Source organism: Ooceraea biroi, chromosome 3 (genome assembly GCF_003672135.1).
Source record: "Ooceraea biroi isolate clonal line C1 chromosome 3, Obir_v5.4, whole genome shotgun sequence".
Classification (NCBI taxonomy): domain Eukaryota; kingdom Metazoa; phylum Arthropoda; class Insecta; order Hymenoptera; family Formicidae; genus Ooceraea; species Ooceraea biroi.
Window position 1 is genome coordinate 11113703 of NC_039508.1, and position 19164 is coordinate 11132866.

Genomic DNA, 19164 nt, shown 5'->3' on the forward strand with positions numbered 1-19164 from the left:
TAGTCAAAAACCAATTAGCAGCCACGGCGGATTAACATATTTCTAATTATCTCGCGGACACTTTCGGCCGCCTTATACCACCGGATCGACTACTTGCCATATACGAAGCCGACCTGTCGATGACTGTGCGATACGTGCGATCGCGCCGAGCGAACCCCGCGTGCTTTCGTTTTCTCTTTTTCTCTTTATCCCGCTCCAATGTGACGCCATATTCGGGAATAAGTTACGTCTGATCAATTGGATCATTGTATTGTTCGCAAATCTGTTAATCGGCGGCGATATCGCTTGGTACGTTCAACGGCGCAGCGATGGTTCCTTGAAAGGATTGAGAAATCGACGGGACATAAATACTGAAATCACTTTTATTTTGCTATAATATACTTCCATGGATAAATTATCATCTTACATTTATACACAAGGCGCATAGGTACGTCTAGAACCTCGCCACATTCGTAACGTTAGTTTCTTACTGCTTACGAACGATTCCACGTTTCTCGATTCGCGATCGGTGCATGCCACACGATCGACACGAATTTACACGCACTTGTCTCCTCGCACATTGCAAAACTTCAACAAGTGTCTGAAAGGTATCTCGGGATCTCAAAGTAAGTTACTAACTGTGCTTGCCGATGAAGGATGAACGCTGGCGTCATTGTTTCCCTAAATTGCAACTTTTCAGAATGTGGCTCGAGTTTCGCACGATCTCTAACGCTTTAAGAAAAATATCTCTCACGAATTTCAGTGGATCTGTTCTTATTTTTTATTAATTCTTTCAATATGAGGAATCGTGCTCTCAGGGAGACAATTATTACATTCGACCTCAGCTCGATCACTTTTTCTTGAATATTCAGACTCGGAATTGTTTGAACGTACCTCGCTTGTTGTACGTGGCTGCACTCTTCCGACCGGTCCGTATTTTAAGAACGAATAGATCCAGCGCGGTCCAAAAACTAACTCTGTCGAACGCTCGCTCTGCGCGATTTCTCCTCTTGAGGATAATCGAAGCGTCCTGTACACGTGCGTATATACATACGTACACCCATAGTTACCATACGAACGCATATCTATGTACACTATGTACACTTTCCCGTGTGTCCTCTCTTGAGATCAAAGCTCCAAGCGCCTTTTCAACCGCCCGATCACGCAGCTCGTCATTCAGGGAGAATTATGACGGCGCTTTTTAAGTCACAAACCTGCGGACGATAACTTCAGGCATTCGTGTCGAAAAATTATCCGTCTCCGGAGAGAGATAAGGCGTCCAAGCTAATGTGCGAGCTTCGCCGTTGTATAATCGACTTCCTAAGTGGCGGATTCCAATATCCGCGGTAATTCGGCGAAAGACTGGGTTATCAAAGCCGGAGAGAGATAGAGTGAGAATAAGAGAGAAAGAGAAAGAGCGAGAGTGGCCTAACAAATAAGAGTGATCGGGAACTTTTAGGCGGTCTCCTCTCTCTGAAACGGAACTCGTCTCAATGTGCAACGTGACTTGTGTATCGTTGACTGAATTGTTCAATCTTCCTGTTGATGCTTGCAACTTCCGGGAATCTTGAGATGATGATTCTCTCTAAATCTCTTGTCTTCTTTGAATTCTTGAATCCATTTCTCAAAGTTCCAGCTTCTGATTCTCAACTTCTCCGTTCCAGCCTTTTGATCTTCCAATTTCTCGGTTTTCGGACTATCGACTTCGCACGTTCTTGCCTCTTTCAGTTTCGCTCTTTCAGGTTCTTCAGTACCTCGGGTTCCAGGATTCACTCAGCGTAGTTCTTCACGAATCTCTGAACCTGTCTCTGGACTTGTCGGATCTCCGAGCTTACAAACCTTGCATCGTCGGATCCTTGGATGACGATTAAGAATGACTTGATATCGCACGCGTGTTCTGACGTGTCATTATTAAGGTCGGTGCCCGGGCGGCCCCATGAACATGGCCGCCGCCGCGGCGGCATGTGTGTGCCTAGCCATGGCAGCCGCGATGAAGGGTGGCACCCCCGGGGTACCAGGCGGCCCCACTCCGGAGAACATCAGCCCCGATCCGAAACTGGGGTGCAAGAGGGGCCTCGCGGACAGTCTCAGCTTCTCTATTTCCGCCTCCTGCAGCCGCTTCGCTTTGGCTCTGCGGTTCTGAAACCAGATCTTCACCTGAAACATAACGGTGATCGTGTTTAGAACGACGATCACGAGTGAGTACGAGCACTTGACGCTTGGCACGAATAAAATATTCCTGGCTGTCATTTTCCCACATTAATTGACAATTGTCTGAATAATTAATGCCAAAGTATAATACGGAAATTTTTAGAGACTTCTGTCACATAAAATGATATTGACTCGATCAATAAATGGTATAAAAATTCATGGATCCACTACCGTATATTATATGCGCGAGGCACACCCGTTTGACAAATATTACGTAAGTGTTACGTTGCTATTAGTCGACGCTACGTTTTAACACGAATGACTGAGGATTTGCTGTCGGCAAACAGCACGGGTTCTACCGTGCATACTCTTGCTCGCGACGATAATTAATAAAATTACACGGCAATCTAATAACTAATCAGCATCGTTGGGCAAGTATACCGGTATGCCGTAATTGGCAAATCAAAATCTCCGCGTGAAACGTATGCGAGCATTCAGCGCAGCGTCCGAACGACCGATGGAGCTATCAGGAAGGAATAATGGAGGAACGTTCTAAGATAGCGACACGCGTAACGGTTGAATTTACGCACAGGCGAATAGAGCTGACGCTAAATCGCGTTTAATTGTTATTTGCGCAGTCGTTTGCGCAGCTGTCACTTTGAATCGACAGCTAATTTGCGGTACTTTGGCACGAAGATGTGAATATAGAGAGAAGATGGCTCGGTATTTGGGTTACTTATTCATTCCGGATCGATGGAGCTTTCAACGAGCGTATGTTCCCGATAATATGCTCGAATACTCTCCGAGATATAACAGCTACGTCGTGAAAGACAACTTGGACGTTTTCTAGAAGATCAAGTCGAGTGTAACGCAATTTTCTAAAAAAAGTATTAGGATTTTAATGTTTTCAAGTTAGTCACGATGCAATTAATTTAACTTCGTGCGCGGACTTTCTCAAGTATAAATCGCCAAAAAATTAGAAAATTGTAAATTAGAGGTTTAAGTTTTAAAATAAAAATAAAACGGTGTCAGAATCATTATCATATTCATTAATAACTCAAGGATAAATTAAAGCTCATTCAAAAGGCAAGTTTAATAAATCCTAGATCCGCAAGACGTACCAGTCATCCGCTTTCCTCTCGCTGCGCTTGCAAAAAAATTGCGCGACCTCGCGTGAAGTGATAAATTATTTCACGAGACCCGTAGGGAGATGAATGTCGCCATCGGCGCAAGTATCACGACTTGAATTGTAGACATATCTCTGAGGTGAATAATGAGAGGAGAGAGCACGAGCGAGGAACGGTTCGGCGGCTTAAATGACACGAGAAGATGGCGAGGTAATCGTAGCTTATCTAAGCAAATGAATGCGACGTAGCTTCGTCTCCCGGCTGATGCATTGTAACGAATGCGCAAAGTGTATCTTGGCACGCCAACCACGCGATAACGGGGGCAAGGAGGTGGCTCAAAGCTTGTTACATATATCGCGGGGAGTGATATACCGGCAAAAATAAATTTAAAAAACAAGCAGAAAATTATAGGAACAAAAACACGCAATGATATCTGTTAGAAAATAATCTACAATCTCAATTATATCTTGTTTTTGCCGAATTTGTAGGATACTCATCGAATAAACAGAGACAAATGTTACATTATTCCCCGGGCCTGCATGCAAAGCGACTTTTTCGATTCCGAGAGGGTTAATTGCGTGCGTGTCGACTGAACGTCCCACCTGCGTCTCCGTGAGGTGAAGGGACGACGAGAATTCCGCCCTTTCGGCTATCGTCAGGTACTGCTTCTCGCGAAACTTTTTCTCGAGCGATAACAGCTGCTGCGTCGTGAACGGCGTTCTCGGCTTACGGTTTGGCTTGTGCTTCCTGAGGGTGCATCTGACCGGTCCTGGTCCGGGTCCCGGCAGTCTCAGGTCCCCTGGAAACAAAGAGAAGATCCATGTGTTCAAATAGGATCAGACTTTTCTGCGGAGGCGATATCGTCTGTGATATCAAACAGCAGTAAAGATTCGAGTCGCGAAGGTAAAGTGTGCCTGGCGGGACCGATCTCGTGTATCAGACGGCTCGATTGGTGGGATGAAACGTTACATCCATGTCCAATAAAGGCGGCACAAAGCGCCTCTCAATAAAGCGGGAATAAAGTTTGATTTATTTGATGAAAGCGCAATGTAAACGTGGACGTCGTTGCACAAGGAGTTTATTTAGTCGGGAACGCATGGCGCACCGATTTCCAATGCGAGAAGATGCGAAGTTTTTATTGGAGAATTACTTTTAATATCACGGCACGACCTCACTCATTCTCGTTTTCAGTGGATTTCAGCGCCGCGGAGCCAGCATTCCTCTTTATGCGCAAAAAGAAGCGATGGATTAAAGTGGACATTACTCCGCCACGACATTACTCCGTTACCTGTATCGTTAGAGAGAGACGGACAATAATGACGTCCACGTATATTTGTATTTGTACTATTAAAACGCTCGTCCACCAGTCTCCTCGTGCGGCCATTTGGTGATAATTACCATCGAGTGCGCAACGTTAGCCGTTAATTTACGAGCCCATAACGACGGTTCGGTAAAATGCGTTTTCATAGGTTTCGCATGATGACGCGATTACGATTCCACCGCGAGCACAGGACGAGGGTGCACATTAAATCATAAAAAATAAATCGTGCTCGAATGCACGACGCACGGCGCCTAATTATCGAGCCATCATCTTGCATCCGGCGCATGATTATCGGCCATCGTTGTTTATGATCGATTCGTGCGCGTGCAATTACTTGATATTGCGCAAAGCAGTTTGCCACCTATTCACGGTAACGTGGCTAACACGCTCGATCGTGTCGCACAGATCGCGTTTCTCATCACTCGTTTGTATAATAAATTCATCCCTCGCTAACGAAGCTGTTCATCCGATTCCGCTGAAAATAGTATCTCGCGGAAGGTAACATATATAATACAAAAAAAGCGAACGACAAAAACAATGAAAAAAAGAATCATATACACGTATATGCGAGTGACGGCTCGCGGTATCGTTGCGTTACGGGAGCATCGTTGCGTCCGGATGCGATGATTAATAATATCCAACGTGAGACGCGTATTTTCAAAGCCACGCACAATGGACCAAACGAAGTATTGACGTCTATTAAAAATCGTCATGGGAGCTCACCGATAATCCCTTCGATGCGATGCGCGCGCGCACCGGCGCGTTGTATAATTAGCCATATTATTTCCCTGCAATAATCGCGCGTTGCATTCGAGATAAGCGACTCGTATAACAGTGAGAGTAATTGATACCTCGTGGATACGGCGCGAGAGTTACGTACGCCAGATGCGGAGTTACGCGTGCTCGATTCTCCTGTATGCACGTGCGCGTCGCTGGCGACGTGAAAAAGTGTTTTCGACATCGAGCTCGACGAAACGATGACGGTTTCGCGACGGCGAGGAGGGCACGCGTGGATTCCGAGCGCTAATTAACGATCGACCGGCGACAAAAAAGGGCACGCGGCCACGCCGGGACATTGTCAACCGGATCGGTCGCGACACCGGTATTACGTCTTCCATTCTCGTTGCGCGGCTCGTTCCCCGTTTCGTGTGTCGTCCGTGGAAGCTCGTCGTGGCGACTTCCATGCACATAACCGATCAATATGTTCTCTCCGGTGGCTAATTAATTCCTACTAATTAAATACTTATTCAGCCGGATCAAAAGTGGCGGATCTACTCGCGCCGCTTTCTTTTGCGCTTAAGGACGGTCGCATCTGGGTCGGTGACAACGAAGAAACTTCTTACAGCGAACGTTCTGCTAATTGCACCTTGGTGCCTTTTTTCGCGATGTTGTATTTTGATATTAATGTATAACGGTTCCGGCAGATCGTTACTTCACGGCGTTGCGCTAATAAATTATGCAGTTAACATTCTCGACTTATATAATGCTATTGATACATGCCTTGAGACAATAATATAATTTCTTAACATTGTCAAGATTGTGACATTGTTTATAACATTGTCGACGTTAAAATCGACGTCAAGATAATATAGACATTACGTGTAAAGATAATAAAATAATAAACAATAAAGACGGGAAGAATGATCTTCAGGCAAAGTTTTCTTGGAATTTAATATGATACCGCCACACAGTCGTCCGAGATTTATAAGATACTACTTTATAAGATACAAAGTACTTGCAATGCACACTGAATTTGCAAGAAAAAGAAAAAGAAGAATATACAGTCGACAAGATACCACAAATCCGCGCGCAATCAGACGATCTGTCGTTACGTGGCTGTCGTTTCCATTCACGTGGTAGCATAGCGATTTCATGTCGCTCGCCGAAGTTGGCCATGCCGCGCACGTAACCGATCAATATGTTCTTCTTGACTGCTAATTAATTTCTGTTAATTACCCGATCGCTGAAACACGCACACGAATGACTACATCGCCGCAACGACTGCGGGCGCTGATAGGTATATACGACCCGTTCTCTTTTCACTCGGCGTTGTAAATTTTTTTCGAATAGCCGAACGCGACGATAAAGATTGCCTCGAACCGTTCAGATGCCAGATAAAGTGCTCGATGTTAAATTAGCCTAATTAGAGATAGCGTAGCTTAACGTGCAGCCGAATCGTAAGCTGCGCAATGTTGCGTGTACCGAATACTGTACAAGTTTACCGCAGTTTCAGTTTATTGCAGCGTGTCGCGGTAAGCAATAACGTCAAGTGGAACTTCTCAATCACTTCCGGTAGAATAGAAAAGTAAGAATTACGACAACACTTTGTGGCACGATTCGCGATCGCTCGGACATAAACAACCAGTTTCAAAACTCGTTTTAGTAATGAATCTATTAATGGAGAAATATTTCCGAAATTCGGAGATAAGATTGCTAATTTTATACAAAGTTTCCTGCATAATAATCGCACGAAGACTCGAGCATACGGTTGAATTTTGAAGATGCTGAGAAGCGACTCGGCGCAGCTTCCAAACCGGGCGGCTACTAGGCATCGGGCCCTGGGCCGACCTGGAGGCGGGTAATTACGTCCATGGAATGATGAATCGTCCGAAATATTTTGTAGAACATCACTGGACGTGGGGCGGGCGTCGTTAATTCATTCCTGCGCGCGCAATCCAGATAAATGTACGCGGCGTTCGAGCCGCATTATAAATGACGTCCGTATTCATAATTTTCGAAAGCCGCCGCGCCCCGGCGACAATCCTCCCCCGGATTATCAGACCGCATAGGCCTCCGTATCGCACCCCCCGATAATAACTGTCAGCGCTCGAGGACCGAATGGAAACGCGCTAATAAGCTTTTCACCGTCCAATTTCTCGGACCCAGGCGTTTCCGTGCGGCATTCAACATTCAAAGATACGATTCGGAAAACGACCTGTCCGCCAATCTCGAGGCTGATAAAGCGGTTAATTCAACGGTAATGCATCGAGATTTTTATTCATCGCCTCCAGGATCTCTCTCTCTCTCAGGCTCTCTCGTCGCATGCAGAAGATATGATAGAATATAGAAATTGTTACAGTTAATTAAAAATTTCTCTCCGCAGGATGAAGGTACTTTCATGCTTTGACGCGGACAATTTCACGGCGGTTGAAGGCCGATTCATTCAGGCCGAGTCGCTCGGGGTTTCTTGTTGAAAATGCCGACGACTAAAAGGCGCCGTAATTAGCCGAGTTCTCTGTAAGTGAACAATCATCACCGAAGCAAAAGCGACGATGTCGCGGCGACATTCGACGACGACGACGACGACGTGTGCTCGCGAGTGCAACGATGGTGCATACCGAGCTGCTCCAGCTTCCGTCCTAAGTGCCGGTAATTGGTGTTGCGCGTTTGAAAAGAAAACGAGAAAGGCAAATCATAAGGAGGAACGTGGGGGCAAGTTGGAAGGAGGAACGGAGACGGCCGAAAGGCGAATGGTTTGTCGTTATCGTTCGCAAAAAGCTACGTCGCTCGCGGGAAGCTGAGCGCGCTACACCGAACGGGCCACCTTAACAAGAGCACTTTTTATCCCTTGGTGGCTCTTGAATGCATTATGGATGTCGTGAGTTATGTATGACTCTATCATGTCGAACCATTTCGCGATCCCCGGCGCTGGGCGCGCCGGATCGCTCCTGCTTCCTCCGTCGAACTTTCCGTCTTCTGTTCCCCTTTCCTCTTGGCAACATCTGGAAAATAAGACCGCAAGCACGAGGGTGCGGCGGTGTAAGCCGGTGTTTCCGTTTGCGTTGATTGTATCTTCCTAATATCAGCTCATTCCCGGATCGACGCTGTCGCTTCGTAACGAGCGTGATACGCGAGCCACCGATTTCGTTCGCGATTGATATAAATGACGTGAATGCGTTATATTCAATCACGACCCTCGGCGCGATAAGGGAGTCCATGTAGCACGCAGCTGCTCTGATGCGCTCCCATTAGTCGCGGGGGATTGCGTGTCTTCTCAATATTTTCTCTTTCTCCGGTTACCGTTTCGGTAGCATCGCTCTCCACATCGAGCGCGTTATTATAACGCGTTACTTTCAATTATGTCACTCTGGACGATAAGCTAGCGCGCGGGTAACCGGTAGCCGCTCTTAAGCGTTTTATATCAGCGTTTCTGTGCATCCCTCTAATGTTTTCCCGATCACGCCGACGATTCATGCAGCCTTGCAGCCTTCCTCGAGCGTTTCAATTAAGTTACTTTGGCAAATTGGCAAAACTTGCGCCGTTTGCATAAATTTCCTCGAATCACCCTAATGATTTCCTTTCTTCGCTCGTCACCCGGTTGATTTTATTATTTTCGCAATTATGAAAAGGCACCAGCACGATGCTAGCCACTGATACGAGATCGTACCATGATAGAAGACCGCAGCAGCGATTTTGTTCTTCGGAAGCGATTCTTCGCAATCCCATTAAGCACCGTATCGATAAATAATGTCTCCGGGTCTTCCCCGAGCAAGCGAAATTATATCCGCGCGTAATGAGGAACTCGCGCCGCTTCCGAGAAAGAAATCTCTAAAACCATTACGAGACACCCGTGATGGTGAGCATAAAAGTTGACGCGCGAGCAGCGAACCTGCGTACCTGCGCACTCTCGCCTTTTTTCAGTCCCTCACGAGTGCTCGGGCACTCGAGGCGGAGTACCTTGAAGAGGGCCACGATGTACGAGCAGTGGTACGAGCTGCGCAGGAGGTGTCGGTTACACCCTAACGAGGTATTACTTTAATTGTCCATTAGAGACGGATTTTGATGCAGCAATGTTCCACGAGTTCTCCAACGGCACGACGACACGAGTCTTTGCACTTAGACCTCTTTCCCCATTAAAGGGATCCTCCACTCACTTAGATGAATGGTACTCGCTGCATCTGTGAAGAAATTAACGACGCGAGAATCAGCGATGTCGAGCACGTTGACAATTTGACAGTGGCGTTTTCGTGATGAAGATCAAGGAATCCTTGAATTTGAAGTAAGTTCGCTTCTTCACTTCTTCAATACTGGATAAATACAGATCAGGTGGTGGGTTTTTTTAATCCGCGCAAATCTACTACACGGGAATCAAAGTTTCGTCAATCGCCGAGACACGAGCAAGAGAGCGAGCGTGCGCGCAATCGGCAATTAATAAATCGCAACTAATTCTCTCGTTCGAGTGATCGTGAATTATTTATTAGTCCAGCGGTCCGGAGCAATGGCAGTAACGGCAGCCTGCGTGGCGTCTAATTATCGCGACTTGGAGCCGCTACGGCTTTCCTTCTCGATTTATTAGCCAATTACAATCCATATATCCGCCACCGGTCATGGAACAAGATCTGTATCTGCGCGGCTGATCACTTTTGTACCTGTCCCAGGAATCGCGCTGCGCTCGCTTGCTTTCACGGTTTCTCCCCTTCCTCTTTGGGCAATTACATCGGATTAGGTCCGCGCAGACGATTTTTCGTTCGAGTCACCTGTGGTCAGGACCCACGGTCGCGTCAAAGGCGACGAGGAATATCTCTACGAGATACTGATTGCGCGTTTTAATGGCCTAGATAAGCGACAATCGAGTTTGGCGCGCGATCGAATCTTTCGCATCGTCATCGGCTGCGTTTCATGACATGCTGGACCAAGAGTATCCAAGTCTCGTGTCGACGTTTGTGGAACGGAGTCGAGCGAGCGAAACCTTAACAGTCACTCGCCACAACCCCATCAGGAGATCGACGTCGACGAGTGGAAGGAAAATCGCGACTTCGTTGACTCGCACGCGTAAGTACACTCGATAAGTGAATGATGCGTGGATTCTCGTGGTTCTCGGAACGAATTACTATGGCTCTGTGCGTGCGTGCGACTTTACGTCCACGGGTACCGTTTCAAGTACTGCTAACAAGTATTTGATAATATTGCCGTGTACACGATAAAAGTAGCACGGTAATAAAACTGTGAGATAAAGTGAAGTAACGTAGGAGTGGCCGGGAATTGAGTAAAACAAAAATTCCCTAAAGATATAATTAACCAGTATCGATACGAGTTGACTAACGGCTGTAAAACGATTATTACGACGCACATAATAAATTTCAACATTCGCTATAGGACATTTATCCTAAATTTATTAGTCTATGAAGGGAAGCGCGATAGCTCTGAAACCGCGGTCGCATAATCGGCCATCTGTTTAGATTAATAGCACGGAATCCGCATAAAAAGCTCGTTTAAGGGGTCAAAGGTCACGAAGTAGAAAATTATTCACTGAGCAACGTAACGAATGATTTCTAATCAATAATTTAGTGACGTTTCTGATTAGATTGATATTGGAACGCGAATGTCCCGATAGAGTTGACGGCAATAATAAATTAGAGCAGGTACGCGCCCGTCGCGTTAAATATGTATCCGTTGTGGATTTTTGCGGCACGTTTCGTGCGTTCAGGATTATATTCCGCCATTAGTCCTGCGCCCATTAAATCTTTCCGCTCGAAAAGAGCGTTGGCTCTAAAGCGAAGATATCTTGTCGATCTCGATTGTTCTTGTCGATGGCAGCTTTAAAGGCTCAGTTTTTAAGCTTTAATCGCGATGAAGGTAAACCAGAGCACGAGCGAATTCTTTGGCACGTAAGCCTGATAACATCCGCTTACTCGCGTGACCCGTGGCACTAATACGGAGCGTTATGACTCTGCGTGCCGTGAATATCATACGAGTTACATTAGGAGCTTGCGTTTGCCGTCTAATCATCGACATTGTAAGCCGCGTAGTCGCCAACAAGAAAGCAATCGGGGCGAGACCACCCCCGTCTGCGCGTTACACTCTCGGTTTTTTTTCCAAGTTTTCAGGCACGACTTGTTCCTCGCAGAAAATATTCCCTCGCGGCAATTATTGAGGCATTCAAATCAGGCATGTCAGATGACGATAAATCCGACACGTCATCTATAACTTTCACGAGATATCCATTTTGATCGAATTAAGCGCGATACGTTACAATAAATTATCGCGTGCCGTGACATTAAAAAATCGTAAAAATCGTTCGCATATTAATGTAATGTCGTGAAACGTGATGTCACGTGTTTTATTACTGAAACACTCGATGATCGAATTCATTCAAGATGCTTCGAGGTGTCTCACCGTTTGGACTGGTGGGCCCGCCGTGCGGCGTGTAAAGATGTCCATGAGGATTGTGCGGGTGTGGGGGTGGGGGCAGCCACGCGAACCCCGCCAGGGAATGCGGAAATCCCGCGGGGTTCCAACCGGGAGCGCCGGGTGCCCCGGTGAGATACGGTGGCCCCTGCGACGGCCTCTGCACTCCGGGATGAATTGGCTGGGGCACTACCGGGCTGGACTTCTCTTCCTTCTCCTGACTGGTCTCCAAGTCTCTCTCCAGCTCGCAATCCGAGTCCATCACATTCAAATCCTCGGACTGGCCGACGCTTCTTATTTCGTGGTCCTCGAGGTCCAAGTGATCCGTCGTCCGATCACCTTCCAGCGAGCGATTCGCCTCGGAGTCACTGCGATCGTCGAGAATCTCCCGCCTGCTCGCAGGCGATACAGATCTCGGATTGGTGACCCTGTCGATCCTCTCGTCCTCCTCCTGAACGCGTTCCTGCTCTCGCGAGACCAGCATCTCGCCAATCCCGCCAGGCGAACTGGTCGCCAGTCGATGATCGTCCCGGTCCCTCGGGAGCTCTTGGTCTATCCTGATGGGCGAGGATGACTTGTCGTGGCTCGTTCTAGAGAAATCCTTTACCGTGAGCATCTCTTGCCGAGTAGACGAGTGATCCTGCTCGAGCCTGCTCGCGTGATGATGGTGGTGATGATTGCCGAAGCTGAGGCCGTGAGGACTCAACCTGGCGAGCAGTTCTCTGCTCTGCAACCTCTGCTGTTCCATCAACAACTCTCGGTACCTTGTCTCCATCTCGAGGTTCTTCTCGGCGCCCATCCTATCGTCATTGTCTCGTCTGGCCGCGAAGGTGCCGCTGCTAATGGCACTCTTCTTCGTGCCACTCAGCAGGGCGTCGACGCTGAAGCTGATCTTTCCACTTCGCGGCTTCAGATTCGAAGATGCTGATGTCGGAGTGGCCATGTCGACGTCTTCGCACAAACGGTCGCTGCCGGAACCCGGACCGGTCACCACGCCTTCGCCGTTGCTCATGCCGATCGTAAGCGTCGTCAGTCTTTCGGGGTTTTGTGATTATCTCAAATCTCCCAAATACAGCTCGCGCTTTTGCCAATCCGTCAGATTGCACTCAAGAGCCACTCAGGAAACACAACTGAGAAGATTGTTCAGTTGTTGCTTCGATTCCATATTGGATTATATTAGAGACGATCGTTAACACCGAGGTTTCTAACGGAACTTGACTGAATGGCGCTACACCTTAAAGCGTCAGCTGATGATCGTCGCATTAGCTTCTCGCCGTTGCTTGTTGACAGATGAGCGTGATGAGACGGCAAGTGAACTACACGACACTTTCAGCCGATGATCGGTCACATCGCGATTCCTGGACCAAATCCCCGATACCCCCGATCGAAGCGAGGCCTTCTAGGCGCAACCTGCCACCTCAATAAGTCCCGTGCTCCGTTATTCTCGGAATCCGCCGCATCGCCGCGGAATGACCCAGCCGACACGAGCGGATTCCCTCATTAAAGCCAGAGGAGTGTTTTTTAAGATACCAACATGATGATCCAAGTCCTCTTACTTCTTCACTTTTATACCTTTTGCATTCCTACCGATGTTTAGGCAGTATAGTTACACGTTGACTTGTTTTCACGATATTTTATGGTCTTTAGTCAAACGAGGCTTAGTGAACAAGAACATTTGAACTGCACCTTAAGCAAAGCATGCAAGATGGATATTGCGCAAGGGAATTTTACGGGATCTGATGACTCCTGCTATCATGATATACTTCTAGCTACTGGATATATGCCGACGATCATTCTAATCAGTCGTGCGTGTCTTTCGCACATTCTGCGAGACTTTCTCCAGCATCGCGTTTTCTTGTTCCGCACTCAAATGCATCTCCTCATTATGCGTGATGCACTCTCTCGACGTTTTGCCGCGTCTACTGCACCATTGGATCATTAAACGTCATTATACGCGCATGACGAACCAGGCCTTCAGGGACGCAGCTCCTGATCAAGATCAAGTGCCAATTTCCATCGTCAACAGATGCGGCGTCCGTCGCGCGACGGCCGTCGCTGCCATCAGCGCGTTCCAGGATATCGAATGCTCCTGGTGTTCTCGTTCGATACGGGTGTCCCCGCAACACTCCGCGGGTCCTGCCCAAATACTCGAGACTCCTCGCGGGCACCTCCGATCGCAACGCGGATCTCGCGACGGTTCACCGAGACGGTCAAGCGCGTACTCCGAGTTGCGGAGGTCACGCGGCGGAGGGGATAAGGTCGGGGAGAGAGTGCGGTGCGGTCTCACCGGAAAAGAAACGACCGTCGAGCGGCAGCGTACAAATGTAATCGGCGTAATCTGGGTAATCTGCCGCGTGGTGACCGCCACTGCCGCGGAAACGGCACTGATTACCAGCTCGGCTGCACTCGCGGCGGAGAGCCCTGCCGGGGTCCCCGTTCTTCTCCCTTTCTCTCTCTCGCTTGCTCCCGCTCTCTTTCTCTCTTTCTTTTCGCAGTCGGCGTCGCGGTACCCGGCGTCGGGCGCGCGCCGCCCCCGCGACGCTCGCGGAACCGGTACCGTGGCCTGGGCTCGACCAATACGCGCGAGCCGGCGCGCATCTCGGGTACCCGGAGAGTGGGCGTTCTTCAGGGTCGCGCGCGGACCAATAGCGGGCATCGAGGTGGATCAAAACCCGAGGGGAGCCCCTTCTTCCGGCTTGCCGCAGGCCGCCAGATGGAGCTGGCTACATCTGCCCGTGTCTACCCGAGGATCCTGAAGTGGTGGGAAACCGTGGACGGTCGATGGGACGCGGCGGGACCGAGCGGAACGTGACGACTCCTAATTGTCTAATTCCCGGGCGCGCAATGCGCGAATTGATTGGCAATACGGGTGCACGTGGCTGTGTGCACGGGCGCATGCCGCCTGGACAGCAGCGTCCCTCTCGTGTCTGTCCGGCACATCGTCCTAGTGGCTCCTCATACCGTTTTCCGCCAAGCGGAAACGATGGCTGATCTAGGATTTATGATAGCGATCAGTGATGCGCGCGCGATTCCGCCATTGATCACATTTAATTATTAGCGGGATTGGCGTCCATGACTACGACACGTGATACCTTGTGACATTCTGGTTTTCGGTTGGTTACTCGTCTCACTGCGAACAATAGGCTTGTAGGCAGAGGCAAGAACTGATTTTACAAATGTACTATATTTGGAAAAAATGTTTCCTGGAATCTATTGGTTTCGGAAAGCTGTGTAAATAAATTCAAAAAATATTATTGAAAAATACGTGTCAATCTTTCTTTACGTCACGTTGTTTATTTAGATTCTATTTGGAAAACGGAAATGAACTTCCGGTGTTTCCAAAATGATCAATTTGTGTAATGACGAGTTTATTATCAAAGAGTTTATTATCATTGCATGTTGCCTTTAGCATGAGTAATTGAGCACCAAATAAAGATAAATAGATATTTTCGAAGAAATATTCGCAGGATGCGCTTCGACGATAGGAGGGGTGGATGGAGCGTTAACAGAGCCGGCATATTGAATCTTCGGTCTAAAAGAAGGAAGGGCATCCATGCAGCGAGGGTGGGGAAGCTGCAGTGAGCCAGCAACAGACTCGCGTACTTCTCTTGAGGAAAGAGATGTACCAGAAGGCGGGAGAAAGCAGAAAGGTAGAATTGAGCCATCAACCATAGGGTTTTTGTCGTTCGCCAGCGCGAACAAGGGCTGAGGAGACCTTGGGCAACGTACGCGCGCCGCCATCTCGTTGTCTCTTATTTTATGACGCTCTGCATCGAGTGCATCGTGCCAGCGTATTGAAAACAAATATTTCATGAAAAATAACGAGGCACTAAAGCAGAGAGCTCTTTGTAACCAAAGAAGAAAAACGAGAACTGCCGAGATTTCTACATATGCGCGTAATTAAGCACACTTGATTAATGATTCTAGATGCCTAAGGGTTACAGAATCAATTATAACTCTCTCATCTAAACGATGCAGGTCCTTTTCCAATGACACGTTCTTCTTTCTTTGACACTAGTAGTATAAAAAATGAACGGCGCCGTAATTAGTCTCACATTTATTGCTCTACACATTTTAAGCCTCAAACTAATGAGCTACTTCAAACTAGCAAATTTCGTGAATTTTTTTGCGAACATCAGTCTTAACGGAGATCTACGAAACTCTGTCTCGCTGGTGGAAGATTAATCATGGACCCCCCATGTATCTCAACTCTTAGCAAGTGCTCGCTACACTGAGGACGATACGTTCGGCCTATAGACTCGCGACAATATCGCTGCACGATGGACCAACGATACCTTAGGATTACACTAATCCGATCGGCATCACGGCGACGATAATGGCGAGTGACAACCCTTCGGGCGGTATACCCCGGCGAGTCCTGCGAGGCGGGCCTGCCAGAGGTAGAATTATGCTGCGGTCTCGGGAGGTCAAGCCGATTAACGAAAATCTCGTTACGAGCGACCGGCTGCGAGCCGTCAAGGTGATTTTCGCCGGGCCCGGCTTTCGTAATTCTCGGCGATTCTTCTCGCTCTCGGGCGGACTTTATTACGCGCGCGGTACCCGCGCGAGGGCGTTTAAACGCGATGTGAAAGAGAATCGCGGAGTCAATTAAGACGCACCGCTGCCCGCTGCACCGAGCGTTGACGTTAATTAGGCGACAGAGCGGTCGGGATCGTTGGACTGACGAGTGATTTAGTTTGGGTAAACCGCCGCGAAGCCTACGTCGCCGACCGTATGCTAATGCACGCGCGTACAACCGGGGTTGCATGTGTCTTTAAGTTCAATTTATTGCATGCACTGGCCTGCGCGCGATGCGTCTGAATTATTCCCGAGGGCTCGGTGCGCGCGCAATTAAGCTCAAAACAGCGGAAATTACCGAGTTTGTTGATCTTGTTAGTGAGGATTACTGCGCGGGCAATTAAATATAATCGAAGTCTCTGTGCCACGAACGCTGAAGGATTGTCATTGCGTGAGATAGTCGGGATCGTTCGAGCATTTAATTCTAGAAGATCTAGCGCGCTGCACCTGGGACAACTGAACGCTTAACAAGAAGTGATCTCAGTTCGCGCAGTTAGTTACGACATGACGAATGCGGAGCGATGTTTAAAAGCAGCTAATTTGATATTATGCTGCAATACAAACGTTCGCGTCGCCGTTGATTCGTTCATCTCCTTCTCTGTCTTTTGTGAACTACCGGCACCGTGACGAGCAAAATGCACGAGCATTCGCGCGCGCGCTCGCAAAACTCGAAGAGGTAGGGGATGTCCCGTGAACGTTCCCCGCGCGATTTGCACATTAACGGGGAATAAACGACGCCGAAATACAGCGCGGACGCGCGATCGCCATAATAGGAGCACCGAGTAGTCTATTAAGCGTCCTCAAAACCAGTTAGTGAGTCGGCAATCCAGTTTAGGTACAAAATGGCTGTCGTTTAGCGAGGATTAATGGTCTCGGGAGTGCCCCGGGGCAGCATAATGGGGCAGATGCGTTCTGGATGAGGGGGAGCAACCCTCTGATCTCTCCTCCCCGCCATTTATATCTCGACAACCTCCGCGCGCCACCCTGCCTCCTCCTTGTGTGCCTTACCCCACCCCTCTTGCGGCCTCGTTATGTACACCTATCTGACTACAGGCTCCATTATGCCCTTTTTGCGATGCTCCACGTACGCCGTTTATAAATACGCGATATCTGCGCACCCCTCCGCGTACCGGCACCTCCAAATTACCGCCTGCGATATTACATCTGCGCGGTGCAAGCGACAGGGTTTTTTAAGTGGAAATTGCAAATTAAGAGATGCAGCATTGAAGGTTTCTTGAAGTATGCAAATAAATTATATGCACTCGTAAATTCATGAATAAAGTATTTTCTAGAAAATGCGATACGTTGCGTAATTGTTTGCTTCCCTTTTCACTCCTTTCCCTTTGCATCAAAAGTATTAAGCTGCCCTCGAGTAAAAAGATATCGATACGCGAAGTATCGAATGTCATCATCGGCGAAATCAGACGCGCTTCGTTAAGAGCCAATTACGGCTTTATGTAAATCGCGCAACGTCCCTTGCTCTCCAAGTGCTTGACACTTCTCGTCGTACAGCATCCACGATCTAGTGCGAGTTCATCTCGACTTCATGAGGGGTGGCACGACGCGTTTCGTGTGCGTTTGTGCGCGACACTCACACGATGCTAGCGCAGGGATTCTGGCCTCGTATTTGGGCGCCCAAAGCGCCGTTTAGTTTGGCGTTTCATGGTCGAATGACTCCCCTCGCCGTCTACCGCGGTTCGTGTCGTTTCGGTGCTCCTGAGAGAGCCGTAAGTAGTCGTTTTGAAATCGACTCCGGGACGGGGATGCGTGTGTTCGCGCGCGCGCGGCCGCGCGAGTGTGCGCGGGTGCGCGTGTGTGCGCCGGGAATCGAATCTCAGCTTTTGTTGGAGCCGCCCTAGAGAGACGGCGTTGACAGAGATTTAGAGAGTGCAGTTAATGTGGAATTAGCTGCCACGAAGAGGTGGCGTCGTCGCCGCGACCGTATTATGCCATCACCTGCCGAGGGAAAGACGTTCGGCCATTTTTCGCGGGCCTAATAAGGCGGCACTAATGCTCGCTCCGCTCTCGTCGCTCTCCCGCTCGCGTCCTTTAATACGACGTATTAATGGCGAATCCTTGTGAAAGAAAATATTTGCTCCGCGGCCTGGAAGCGCATCCACGAAGCGACGCGGAAACCAATTTACAAGGCGCACCGGCGAAAGCCAGTCGCCCAGCTTTAGAGTTTCATTCACTCAAAAGTCTACTGGAATTTCATTATGCCATGGCTTATGGCCAAGGCATTTATATAAGTATTTATTTTATTTCAATTTATTTTTCAATAAATAATGCATCATATTAAAATGTTTATTATATAAAATTAATTAGACGTCCTGAGGAACGATCAACATTTCCAGTCATAATTCGTCATATTATCTAATTTCATAGACGCTGTTCTCTCTACAAACGCGTTCGTTTATGCGATGGTCTATTTTGTCGCAAAGATATTATTCCAAAGTGAAATCCTTTGTGATCCTCGGTAATGTACTCTTGAAGAAAGATAATGTTTTGTGCGGCAGATAAGCAGCTCCTGCGACACAGAAGAAAACCGCGCACAAATAAGTGGGACGTTCGAGAAACAAATTTGAGACGTCGAGCGGGGCACTCGAGCTCGTAAAGCCAAGAGAGCTGGCGAGATCAGGTAAGCGCTGACATAGGATGCGCTGGTGGGCAGCGGTTTATCTCGTCCTAATCCTGTTTGCAGGATGAACCGCTCGCAGTCGACCTGTTTGATTATTTAAGGATTTCCCTGCATTCGTGAGAACTGCACCATGCGCGAACTCTGTTCTCTCTATCAAACACGGTCGCACTGTTTGCACTGACGACGCGAGCATCGTTGTTCTTTGCGTTTCTAAATTTTCTTAGGCCTCTTTGACTTTTGAC

The 19164-nt window shown here is 48.3% G+C and overlaps 1 protein-coding gene across 1 annotated transcript; it reads right to left on the minus strand.

Moving 5' to 3' along the window:
- Positions 1-344: 344 nt before the first annotated feature.
- LOC105276987 lies at positions 345-14103 on the minus strand. The gene is made up of 3 exons (XM_011335088.3): positions 11695-14103; positions 3860-4056; positions 345-2136 (listed from the first exon to the last, which is right to left on the minus strand). The coding sequence occupies exons 1-3, from the start codon at positions 12716-12718 to the stop codon at positions 1891-1893; spliced, it is 1467 nt and encodes a 488-aa protein (XP_011333390.1). The 5' UTR covers positions 12719-14103; the 3' UTR covers positions 345-1890.
- Between the last annotated feature and the right edge of the window lie 5061 nt (positions 14104-19164).

What these genes read in the sequence shown, in the direction of transcription:
- LOC105276987 (XM_011335088.3), bottom strand. Translation starts at nt 12,718, where the DNA reads ATGAGCAACGGCGAAGGCGTGGTGACCGGTCCGGGTTCCGGCAGCGAC. An exon ending in CGGGCCCACCAGTCCAAACG is followed by an intron (nt 4,057 to 11,694) that starts GTGAGACACCTC and finishes CTTTGTTTCCAG; the next exon opens with GGGACCTGAGACTGCCGGGA. An exon ending in TTCACCTCACGGAGACGCAG is followed by an intron (nt 2,137 to 3,859) that starts GTGGGACGTTCA and finishes GTTATGTTTCAG; the next exon opens with GTGAAGATCTGGTTTCAGAA.